At 42.6% G+C, this 11,993-nt stretch overlaps 1 protein-coding gene across 2 annotated transcripts; it reads right to left on the reverse strand.

The window, feature by feature from the left end:
* Positions 1 to 1,332: 1,332 nt before the first annotated feature.
* Positions 1,333 to 11,104, reverse strand: AKIRIN1 (akirin 1). 2 transcript variants are annotated; one of them, XM_061186754.1, is made up of 5 exons: positions 10,777 to 11,104; positions 6,525 to 6,665; positions 3,553 to 3,687; positions 2,135 to 2,206; positions 1,333 to 1,470 (listed from the first exon to the last, which is right to left on the reverse strand). In XM_061186754.1, exons 1-5 carry the CDS (start codon positions 10,994 to 10,996, stop codon positions 1,460 to 1,462), a joined length of 579 nt encoding a protein of 192 aa, XP_061042737.1. In that variant the 5' UTR covers positions 10,997 to 11,104; the 3' UTR covers positions 1,333 to 1,459. The 2 variants fall into 2 exon arrangements, with proteins under 2 accessions (XP_061042737.1, XP_061042736.1); XM_061186753.1 differs by lacking the exon at positions 1,333 to 1,470 and having other exon boundaries at positions 2,109 to 2,206.
* Positions 11,105 to 11,993: the final 889 nt, after the last annotated feature.

Consider the following 11,993-nt stretch of genomic DNA (forward strand, 5'->3'; position numbering starts at 1 on the left):
TAATGAAAATGTACAAAGAATAATGTTGCAGTTTTTGGTTAGATTTAAGTCAAAGACATTCATTAATAAGGAATCTTCGAATGTGAATATTCCAGAAACTTCTCTAAGCCATCTGATCAGGACAACTGTCTCTGAATATTACCTTACTTTGGAAGGTACTGGCATACATTTGAATTAAACTGTTTTTTTCAAAATAAGCCTTAATTAAAAAAACTATTCTATATTCAAACTAAAACAATTTTAATAGAACTTTCCTTTCCAGAAACAATAATAAAGGAAACAAGGCATTTTGTAAAACGTGGTCCTGAACAAGTCACAGTAAAAAATAAATGTATACTTAACTTCCACCTCCTCAAAACAGAGGCTACTTTCTGTTCCTCAGCCTTGGAAATAAGGTGAAGAACAGTCTGTAAGCAACTTCAGGCAGGGGGTTGCCAAAACAAAGCTCAAGCAATTGAACATGGACATCTCTTAAAAGAATTTGGGGGAACCTGACCAAAGGATCCAAATTCTATTTTTAATAACTGATAGAAAGGTGAAGTGGCGCCTCCCAAGTAGCAGTGCCTCCGGGGCATGGCCCAGCCCCATGCTCACCTTTGTCAAGCTCCCAAGCAAACCCTGCTGCTCCTGCTCCAGAGGAGACTCCTTTCCTTCTTAGAGGTTCAGTGTCCAGGGAGCTCCTTGTGTGAATGAGGTGAGCACAGACTCCACGTGGGTATTTTAAGGCTTGGAGTCAAAGTAATGGTCTAACACAGCTAGGCAGAGTCATGTGTCAAATGGCCTGTCTCGGGTTTGTTCTAATTCCTCACCACGCATTTGTAGACCTAGGACCACAGACCTTTGCTATGTCGTCATAATCACATCTAATGTCCATCCTAACTTATGATTCATATTCTGTGCCTGGAAACAGTCCCTGTATTTAACAATAACACCTACACAGAAAACAATCCACTGTTACAACTTATATGGTCACAAAACATTAATGATCTTCTGTAGACCAAGGAAATGTTTTTAACCATAATTGTCGTGCATCAAATTCACAGCCAGAATCCCCAAGATCAAAAAAATTTGCACAATACAAATAATAACTTAAAATACACATACACACACATACACACACTCTCACACACACTTCTTACAGAACTGTGCTTGGGGAAACTCCATTTGTTGAGTGCCACTGAGGGCATATTTTGCTAAACTGCTGCTCCAGGTATTTTTGTTTGGAAAATCTATCACAGTAGGGCACAGCTGTTTATTGGATGAGCAGAAAAGAAAGATATGCTTGTGGCAACCGGAAAGTTTTAAGGTCTTTCAAGTTGTATAAAATGGACCTGCAGAAACATTTAAGTGTTCTCAGGATGCAAAGTTGGAGCTGAAATGTGATATCAAACCAGTTGCAAAAAGTGTACAGCAGCCATCTCTTGAGGTCAAACCTGGTACCCAGATATGCAAGAAAGCTTCAGGACACGTCTATAAATTAGGAATAAAAAACAAACGAGTGTAAGAATACTAAAAATATAGTGTCATGCTTTTTTAATATTAACTAACAGTAAATGTGATAAACAGTAGAGGATATCAATCACCACTAAAGAGGTCCTAAATTCGCAAGAATTTAAGAAACCTGACTCAGATTCAGTTCACATATATAGCTATTTATAATTTATGTTTTGAGTAACGGGTAGTTGCAAGATGTTTAGAATTAAGAAATTCTGACCACACACTTGATAAACTAGCTTAAGGACTCAACTTTCATAAATAAACAATTGAAACCACCTTTCTGAGGGAAAAGCCAGGTATTAAACAAATTGGCACTGAAGTGAGACCACCTGGGGTTTTAATCCTGGCTGAACCACTAGCTGTATGAGCCTGGACAAATTATTTAAATTCTTTAAATGCTATCCTTACCTGTAAACTGGGACTAGGAATAGTTCCTCCCCAACAGGTAATTGTGGATTAAATAAACTTTGTGAGGATTTAAAGGGTTTAGCACAGTGCTGGACATATAAGTATTCTTTAAATGTTATCTATTATTTTACTTCACAGGGGCTTTCTGCTCTCAGGAGACAAGGTACTCAGTGTCAAAATCTTGCTCTTGGAAGTTGAAAAATTCAATGAAAAACTTGGCAATACTTACAGCTTGTTGGCCTTGTCCCATATCGTCGCATAATCTGATCATGTGTGAATTTCACAAAAGATTCATATTGTTCTGTGAGGGGAAAGACAGTGTATACTATCCCCAGAAACTCTCCCACAGTTTTTCAAGAATCAAGCGTCAGAATCACATCTAGCTTCCCAGTTTATATTATCCACTCTCAGACCCTACTTATAATGGTCACTCTGAGATCTGTTCCTTTCTCTTAGGTCCCAGAGCCAAATCCCTGGCTCCTAGGTTTGGTCACTGATCATTGCTAACATTTTCCTAATAATCTCACCCCTGCTGTAATTCCATCTCCTGCTAATGGCTTCCCAAGATAGACAGCTGTGCTCACTACCACAAGCCAGCAAATTTTAGTATATCTCCTATAGGACATGAAGCTTGAAGCTCTTTTCTGCACTCTATCTTTTCTATAAATTTCAACATACACACTGAGTGATAGAGGTGGAATGGCTAGAAAGCTAAGAGAAAATTCCACATTACGTAATTGCAGACAGTTCCACAGAAGTACCTTCTGAAGGGAAACTCAGTAGAAAGACAGAAGGTAGTCTGACATCCATGAACACAGAAGTGACTTACAGCCAGCTGGTCTAAACAATTTTGGAGTGGGGGTAGAATAGGGGAATGACATACTACAGCTACTTCTTATAATACACATTGTTAGTATATTAAAGGATCAAAAAAATGTTACTATAAAGAAATTCATTTAACTCTGTTGTTAAATCAACAGTTCTCAATTTAAAGCCGACCAATTAACATTCTGTGGTGTGGGCCACCACATGAGGAAACAATACTGTTACAGGAAGAAGCTGTTGCCTAAAACCTCTCTGATCACAACATCACCTTCTTTCACTAAACAGGTACTACTTCCTATTCCTGATTTAGATCCCTTCCTTTCACAAAAGGGTCTACTGGTTGCCATCACTAATCACTCTTTGTTCTAGCCTGAGCAGTGCTTTCCAGACTTTAAAGTACCTCTAAATCACAGGATGCCTGACTTCCCACATCCACAAAGTGACTCCCACCAGGAAGTCTGAATGTGTTGACTATACTCTTCCCAGCCACCTGTTGGGAGGTCAGCATGATTCCTACCACCTGTTTACCCACCAGCTTGCCCGAATAACCTACTCGATCCCTTTATTCATATGGAAAATTCTTGAAAGAAAAGCTTGGCTTATCTTGTTTCAGAAATGTAAATGAAAAGTCCTTCCATACAATGTATAAATAAAATGTTTAGAATCCAAAAGAGAGTAACCAAAGAGAGAAACTTAATACTCACAATTCATTAAACCTTCTGGTATTCAGTCTTACCGCTTTTTCTAAGTTACCATTTACTTAACTGGGATTAATCCTTACAGAACCCTATTAACAATGGCATAGCCACTGCCTCAGCCTACCTGCTAGTTTGGTATTGAGGATTTGCTCATATTCCTCCCGAATTTTATCTTCATAGTCTTTTAAGAGACGCTCACATATTATTCCAACTTGTCGGAGGGTAAAGGTGGGCTGGTCCTTCTTCATCCAGGAGGAACCTGGCCAAAAGACATATCTAGTTTACATAATACATTCTAGCTCTAGGGTTCTGAATTAGTAACTATGCAAAGAGTCCTAGGATATAAAAATTGTTTAGAAAAATGATATTTTCCACTACTTTACATGGAATAGTTTCACAAAATTCTGACATTCATTCTACAAGGCAAGGCTGAAGGTAAATTAAGAAGTAGGAGGAAAGTATATTCAGGTGTGCTAAATGATCTGCACACAGAAAAACAGTTCTGATGCCATAATGATCCGAGGCCATACAGAATGCTCACTTGGTAAAGGACAAGAACAAAAAGGTTAAAGCTGATATAAAGCCTCTAGTCTGAATTAGAGAAAGTAGATTCACGATATAAGAGCTACCCAGATCCTTGGAGATCATCTACACCTATGTTTAATCATGGTGGTGCATTATAATTATCTGTAGAATTAACAACAACAAAAAAGATACGTATGCTGATTTAATTCTGGGGTAGGGCTTAGGCATCTTTTAAGTTCCACAGGTGATTCTGATAAGAAATGGCTGACTTGCCCAATATAAAAAACTGTTAGCTAAGTCACTGACGAATGACAGAAGGAGATGATTAGGCACTACACATCTCATCCTTGATCCCTTTTGAAACTAGGCTGAGAAAAATGAAATGTTCATGAGATTGCAGCTGGAAACCAAAATTTCCCCTGGGATGCCGGATGGAAATTGGCTTCCTGATCATGATAAAAGCAGCAGCTCTGTTGGCGGCCCAGTTCTGAGTTTTCCTCAAAGCTCAGCCTGGAATCTGTTTCTTCAGCCCTCTTAGTCTATAAACCTGTTAACGTCTTGAAACAAATCGTTTTTCGCTTAAACCAAAATTTTTTCTCTACAAGTAAAACCTGCAAAACATCTAGTCAGTAATTATTTATAATTGTTTCTCTACCTGTAACATATTTTATTACTTCAAAATGATATTACTAAAATCCAAAGAGAATATTAAGGAGAGACTTGCTAGCTACAACCACTGAAAGATCTATCACTCATGTATGGGCAAGAGCAATTAATTGGAAAGGGTGTTGTTTGAGGGTCAAGACCTTCGGGTTTTAAGAGGACAATTTTTTTTTTTTTAAATGTATTTATTTTTGGCTGCATTGGGTCTTTGTTGCTGTGCGTGGGCTTTCTCTAGTTGTGGCGAGCAGGGGCTACTCTTTGTTGCGGTGCGTGGGCTTCCCACTGTGGTGGCTTCTCGGGTTGTGGAGCACGGGCTCTAGGCGCACGGGCTTCAGTAGTTGTGGCATGCAGGCTCAGTAGTTGTGGCTCACGGGCTCTAGAGCGCAGGCTCAGTAGCTGTGGCGCAGAGGCTTAGTTGCTCCATGGCATGTGGGATCTTCCCGGACCAGGGATCGAACCCGTGTCCCCTGCATTGGCAGGCAGATTCCCAACCGCCGTGCCACAAGGGAAGTCCCAAGAGGACAAATTTTTTTTTTTTTGCCCACGCCGTGTGGCATGCGGCATGTGGGATCTTAGTTCCCTGAGCAGGGATCAAACCCGTGTCCCCTGCATTGGGAGCACGGAGTCTTATCCACTGGACTACCAGGGAAGTCCCCAAGAGGACAATTTTTAAAAAAATTATTTGAGGTGAAATTCACAGAAAACGAACCATTTTAAAACTGAACAATTCAGTGGCATTTAGTATAGTCATAATGTTGTACAACCACCACCCCTATCTAGTTTCAAAATATTTCCACCACTCCAAATAACACCCCTTACCCATTAAGCAGTTTGTCCCCATTCCCCGCTCCCCCTATCTCCTGGCCAACATCAATCTGTGTTCTGTAAGGAGACAAGTTTTGTTAGTTAGTTAGTTAGTTAGTTAGTTAGCTAGTTAGTTAGTTAGTTATGGATGGATGGCTGTGTTGGGTCTTCGTTTCTGTGCGAGAGCTTTCTCTAGTTGTGGCAAGCGGGGGCCACTCTTCATCGCGGTGCGTGGGCCTCTCACTATCGTGGCCTCTCGTTGCGGAGCACAGGCTCCAGAAGCGCAGGCTCAGTAGTTGTGGCTCACGGGCCTAGTTGCTCCGCGGCATGTGGGATCTTCCCAGACCAGGGCTCGAACCCGTGTCCCCTGCATTGGCAGGCAGATTCTCAACCACTGCGCCACCAGGGAAGCCCAGGAGACAAGTTTTAATCAAGGTAATTTTTAATAACTCTTAGAACTGTTATAAAGTAGAATATTCTGTGAGGAAACAAACTCCTCTACTGTTAAAGTAGGCAGAGTCCACCACCAGTGGTGATGTTTGGGCCCTGGCCTGTTGACTATTTACAGGGATATGGCAGGCAAGACTCATGGCTGAACTATGTGACCATGAAAGTTCCTTCCAACCCTGAGATTCTATTTTTGAGCCATCCTCTCTGACCACCTGTCAATGTTACAGAGCAGTGCTGTCACACAACTTTCTGCAATAACGGAAATGTTCTATAGTGCTGTCTAATACAACAGCTACACGTGACTACTAAGTACTTGAAATATGGCTACCGCAGCGAGAAACCGAATTAAAATTTTATTAAATTTTAAGTAATTTAAAATTAAACAGCTACATGTGGCTACTGGCTACGGTATTATATGCTGCAGTTATAGAGGGTACTCTTGAATTGGGTGGAAGGAAGTCCAATCAAATCAATCTAAGGTCTTTTGCAATTTCATGACTCCATGGTTTTAAAAGTATTTATAAGTAGTAATACAATGAATACACTTTACCAATTTTATTAGTTTAGATAAAATCAATTCTGGTTTAGGAAACCATCATTTTAATTACCACTTACAAACTCTTAAATGGATGGTGCACACTAAAACATGCTTACCTGGCGAACTAGGTGCTGTGAGAGCTGAGGAGTGAGGCTGACTTTCCGAAGTACAAGCTTCACTCTGATTAAGAACAACTTCTAAATGTCTCCACCTCTGATAACGACTATATTCTTGTTTTATGTTCTGAAAAATTTGCTCTAATAAAAAAGAAACACACTTGAGCATTCACTTTACTGTGTTACTTCTTCAAGCTTCTTGTCCCTCCTCCCATGTTATATTAACAAAAGTGTTTATACCAGATAAAGCACTCCTCCTATAATCCCCAAAGTGTTGCCTCTTGTTGCCACTATTTCAGTAATACATAGGATAGCAGCTATTTTGGCATAAACCACCCAGGTAGTTCCCTTTGCTTCTTTTCCTGTGACAATGAAGACCAGATCTGCTGTTTGCTGTAGGATTAAGTAGGACAACTTACAGCAACAAACAAAACCATCCTTAGCTCCTTCACCTAATAAGAAGCTATTTTTGATCTCCTCTGAGTTGCACAACTTCACAAACAAGGGTATTAGGAACGAGTCTCTTATACCAAGGCCTTCTAACAATGAAACTCTTGTCCTGTTTGGGATTCAAGATCTTTGGGGAAGAGGAGAGCAGAAAACATTATGTTCACAGCCTGGACACTGACCAAGAGAAGACCTGAGGTTACTGCTTGGAACTGATGGTCAGAGCTTAGAAAAGAATTTTCTGATCCTATAAGAGGCAATATTTGGTAGGATTCAGATTACTATTCTGTGTCAAGGTAATCATAAACTAATTTGTTAACGCTATTAAACGGAGTCCAGGGAACACAAATCACTAACCACCTTGAAGGCCACTCCTAGAAACAACACAGAATCTGGAAAGATGTGGTTTTCAACAAGTTTTTTGGGGTTTTTTGATAGAATATGTATTCACTTTCCAGATCATAAAGCCTCCTTATAAAAAACAAAAACCAGGAAATTATATCACCCCCCCCACTCACATTATTCTAATATATACTTTGCTATAACAATTTTTTTTTAACGGGGGGTAAGTGTTAATAATGCCATTTTGCTTCTTCCTACCTATGTGACTATGACCTTGGGAAATCATTCAGGATCTTTAGCCTAGTACTTCAAAACAAATGTTAAATGCCTACCCAATAAAGTTGTGAGAATCAACACCAAAGACATTAACAATGTCATAACAGGTGATGGTACAGTCCAGGGACTGACATGAACTCAAAGTAGCTCCACAAGTAGCTAAACTCCAGAACTCTCAAGCCTGAACACTGGAACAATGCAGGATTAGCAAAGCTTTCCTTTCAGAATGCTATGAAGATCATATTTTAGATCCCTGAATTTATGAAGTCCTTGCTTCATCTTTAAAATGCGTTATTCTCCAAGCACATACTTGTCAGAATCAATACAAGGATGTAAGGAACTGCAAAGACTTGAAACAAGAAAGGACAAGCATGAGGACAATGCTCATGAGAACAGAAGGTCTTTGATAAACTTCTAACTGCCTCCTGTACAGCAAAGTGAACAAATGGAAAGATACAACATTAAGGCTGGTAGAAGGACTGGGAAGTCCAAGAATCTAAACATGGTATGCACAGGAGAAAAAGAAGTAGCTGTGACTTTCTTCCCAAGCAGGCCAAGGCATTTTTTTTTAAAAAAAAGAAAAATGCAAATTTCATTTTAACAGTGGATAATAATTTAAATTCTTGCCTCCCGTTATTATTTGAGGTTGTGCTTCCAGCTTATATCAGACTAAGCCCATCTTCAAAATTTTACAATGACTCCTAGTTGCTACAGACCAAATTCAAACTCTTGAACATGGCATTCCATGCCTTCCAAGACTTGGCCCCAAATTATTTTTCCAGTTCCACTACAACCGAGTTGCATTAAACTATCCTTTCCTTAACCTGTGGGTTTTCTAGCCTTTGCTCTAGCAGTTTTCCTTTGCTTGAACTGGGGCAGTCTCTCCCCCCAACATTATTCAAGACCCAGCTAAAATGCTACCTCTTTCTGGAAGTTATTCTCCAACCCTCAAGTCATGATCAATTAACTGCTTTGCATCTAGACTCCCTCCATGTTTACAAACATTTCCTGGAGGTCAGCAAACCCCTTCCATGTCTGGTATCCATCTAGCTCCTTTAAGCAATGAAAGGCTTAATTTTATAGGCTCCTTCCATAAAAAAATGCTATGATACATATCTTTTTTTTTTTTAAGTTTAGTAAGAACATAGTTTCTTGACTATTTCTGAGAGAACTTTTGAGTTAACAACTAGGATATTTTGATATGAAGTCACTGATTTTTAAATTCACTTTTCTATTAGTTGGCTTTATTCTTTCTTTTTGTATAGCAATTAATATTTCCTCCCCATTCTTCCTTTTTAATCCAGAAGGCATCTTTCACTTCAGCCAAAGCACCAAATTATTCAGTTTCTTTCATGACAGAACCATAACTGATCAACCTTTACAAATGAATATTTTTAATAAAATATTTTAACACAAAATGACCAAGAAATCTATGCAAAAATTAAATTTTAAGATTAAAACAACAGCGACCCCATTACAGCACCCTGCCATATTTAGGCTTCCAAATACATTGAACAATCACTTAGTAAGCATTTGCTATGTTGTGAACTACCATAAAATTAATCTAGAGGGTAGTATTGGAAGAAATAAAACATTTACATAAATTCCATCGAGACAGATAGGGCAAGTATTAATTCTATTTTGCAGAAGAGAGATCCAGAAAGATTATGTGACTATCCTTGGGTATCTGTAGGAGCAGTGGAAGAAAAAAATATCACTTCAAGAGGACATCTATGTACCCTGCTTTTGCAAACATTATTTCATTCAGTACATAAGGCTTTGAAACAATAAGTGATCAGGGAATTTAAAGTAGAATAGAGTTCCTTATGGAGCAGGGTTAGTCAGGTAATGATGGAAGACTTGAAGAAATGACTGTATTTGGATTAGCAAACAGAAGGTGAAAACATCACGATGGAAGACATGATACAGGCACAGCCAAGTGGGTCTGGGGGAAAAGAGCAAAGGCATAGTTTGGGGAAAAAATGTATAAAAGACTGACTAGGTAAGAAATGGTTAGAGTTGATAAATCCTTTGAATGCCAGGATAAAGAAGAGATAAGGTGAACACGAGTAAGGATACAGTGCCTAGGAGAGCCTGGCTGGCAACTGCTGGGATCTTGGTGTGAGAGGATGAGGGCCTCAAATCTGCATCGTGGATACACAGAGGGAGGAGGAAATAATGGCTAAAGACACTGGTAACTGAAAAGGGGCAAGAAAAGAATGATTTTAAGGCAACCTCAAGGTTTTGACAACGCTTGAGGAATAGAAAAACCCACACAAAGAAATGACTTGCCAAAGTCCAGTTTTGAGGCACCCCCCGCCCGGCCCCGCATTTCCGGGAGCCCTTTAAAACTGCTAACTATTCATTCTGATGCACTTTCCCCTCTACTCCTGCACAATGGTTAGGGGTTCGGGTTTTTTTTTTTTTTTTTTTTAACTTTATTGTCACACCAGTTCTTCTCTTTCCTTGGCCTATGTGGAATCCCTATTGAAGGAGAATCTCTCTGTTACGGATGGTTGAATTCCTGCTTCCAGAACCTCTGTATGTTTAAGGATTCTCAAATTCTAGCTAACGACCTACCGATTTCAAGCCATATATGGTACAGGACCACAGTCATACAATAAAAGAACAGGGCCAGTCTCTTAGAAACAGGTTGAAATCGGATTCCACGACTTCGACGGCGGCCTGAGGTCCCTAAAGACTTCTGGAAATCAGGTCTCCCTACAAGCCACAGCACAGTGCTGCACAGCACGCACTCAGGCCCCCTCCCAGCAACCCGCCCCCAACCCCACACCCTCAAGGCCGGGTTCGTGAGCGGAATCCAATTTTCCATGGCCCACTGGATCTGCAGGGTGGCTCAGTGCAGGCGCGGGCAGCGGACGCAGGAAGGGCTACGGGGGCTGCGAGGGCCCCGAGCGGCCGGGGATATTCCCATCTTCCTCCTGCCCACCCCTCTAGGCTCTCCAGCTCCAAGAAAACCGAAAACCGACACTGTGGCCCCCCTACGCCTCCCGGATGTCTCCCATCCCCGGAAGCGACCAGGCCCAGCGACACCCCAGTTCCCTTTTCTCAGGGCAAAGAAGGGGTCCGCGAGTGAATTAGCCTAGCGTTCATGACCTTCCCTCCCCCACCCCCTTCAAAAAAATGCCTAGGCCTGGCTTCCTGCCAAGCCCGCAGCGTAGGTTACCCGGGGTTGGAAGGCGCCGCTCGCTGCCGGGCGGGGCGGGCTGCTGCAGAGTCGGCGGTGGGGTCTGCGTCTGAAGCAGCGGCGGCGGCTCGGCGTCCGGGGGCCTGAGGCCCGGAGTGGGGCCGGGCAGAGGGGCGCAGCGCCGCCGCTTCGGGGAGCCGGGGCTCAGCAGCGCCGCCTCGAACTCCATGGGCCGCTTCAACGTCGCCCCGCACGCCATGCCGCTGAAGGGCCAGGGACCAGGAGCCGACGCGACTTTAACTGCGGCCCAACCTCCCACTCCTCAGCGGAGCCCGCAAGCCAAGCCGGCTCCAATGGCGGCTCCAGCACCGGCAAAGGCGCTGGCCCCGCCTCCTGTGACGTCACGGGCCCTCGCCACCGCCCAGAACAGGGGGTGGAAGCCGGAAGGGCCGCTCTGGGAGGTCCGTCAGCATGTTCCGGCCCGCGGCGCCCCCTGCTGAGGAAATGGAAAGGCCTGGGCGGAGAGCTTGGTCACCAAGCAAGGTCGGGAAGGCCCCCACCCCCGCCACTGCCGCTCCCAGGGTCCCATCATCCCCCCATCTTCCTGAGCAGGCGCGCCGGGGTGGCATCTTAGGTTTTCGCACCTGCGCGAACTGGCATGGGGGAGGGGAGAGTTGGCGGGGCTTGTCCAGAGGCCGCGGGGTTCGGTTGTCTCCCGGTACGGTAACCTCGTTCCGTCCAGAACGCGCTAGTCGCTGTGATGAGAGAGGGTTATTCTAAAAGGTCTGCAGGGGCATCCCCACGAGTCCAGGAAAGTCTTCACTTAAACATAACCCAAAGTCTGAGGGTGGACTTCAGGAAGTCCACCAACCCCATGAAATTGTGTGCAAAATAGCGTGTGTGTGTGGACGTATTTTGGGATAGATGACCCATATCTTCGTCAGCTCATCACAGGGGTCTGTTAGTCCAAACAGTTAAAGAACAAACAGAAAACAACCCACTGGCTTAAATCATCCAAGAATGGTGTCAGAGGGTTAAGAACTTAAGCTGATGACTGATTTGCCAGTCTCCCTGTCTAACCTGGCAGCCCAGATGCTTCCTCAGGTCTATCCGAATTCTTCAAAGCAGTGCCAGCTATAAAGTGCTTTTGATATTCAGGAAAGATAAATAGTTAACAGGAGGGTTCTGCTTTCGGGAACCGTATGTGCATGTCTAGTACTGGGAAGTAGGTTCAATACTTTCAAGAGATCATCAAA

This window comes from Eubalaena glacialis, chromosome 3 (genome assembly GCF_028564815.1).
Source record: "Eubalaena glacialis isolate mEubGla1 chromosome 3, mEubGla1.1.hap2.+ XY, whole genome shotgun sequence".
Classification (NCBI taxonomy): Eukaryota; Metazoa; Chordata; class Mammalia; order Artiodactyla; family Balaenidae; genus Eubalaena; species Eubalaena glacialis.

Coding starts and splice junctions, on each gene's coding strand:
- AKIRIN1 (XM_061186753.1), bottom strand. CDS start 10,996: ATGGCGTGCGGGGCGACGTTGAAGCGGCCCATGGAGTTCGAGGCGGCG. Junction 6,666..10,776: donor GCGGCGCCTTCCAACCCCGG/GTAACCTACGCT, acceptor CTTTTTTATTAG/AGCAAATTTTTCAGAACATA. Junction 2,207..3,552: donor CCTCAATACCAAACTAGCAG/GTAGGCTGAGGC, acceptor TTCCCCTCACAG/AACAATATGAATCTTTTGTG.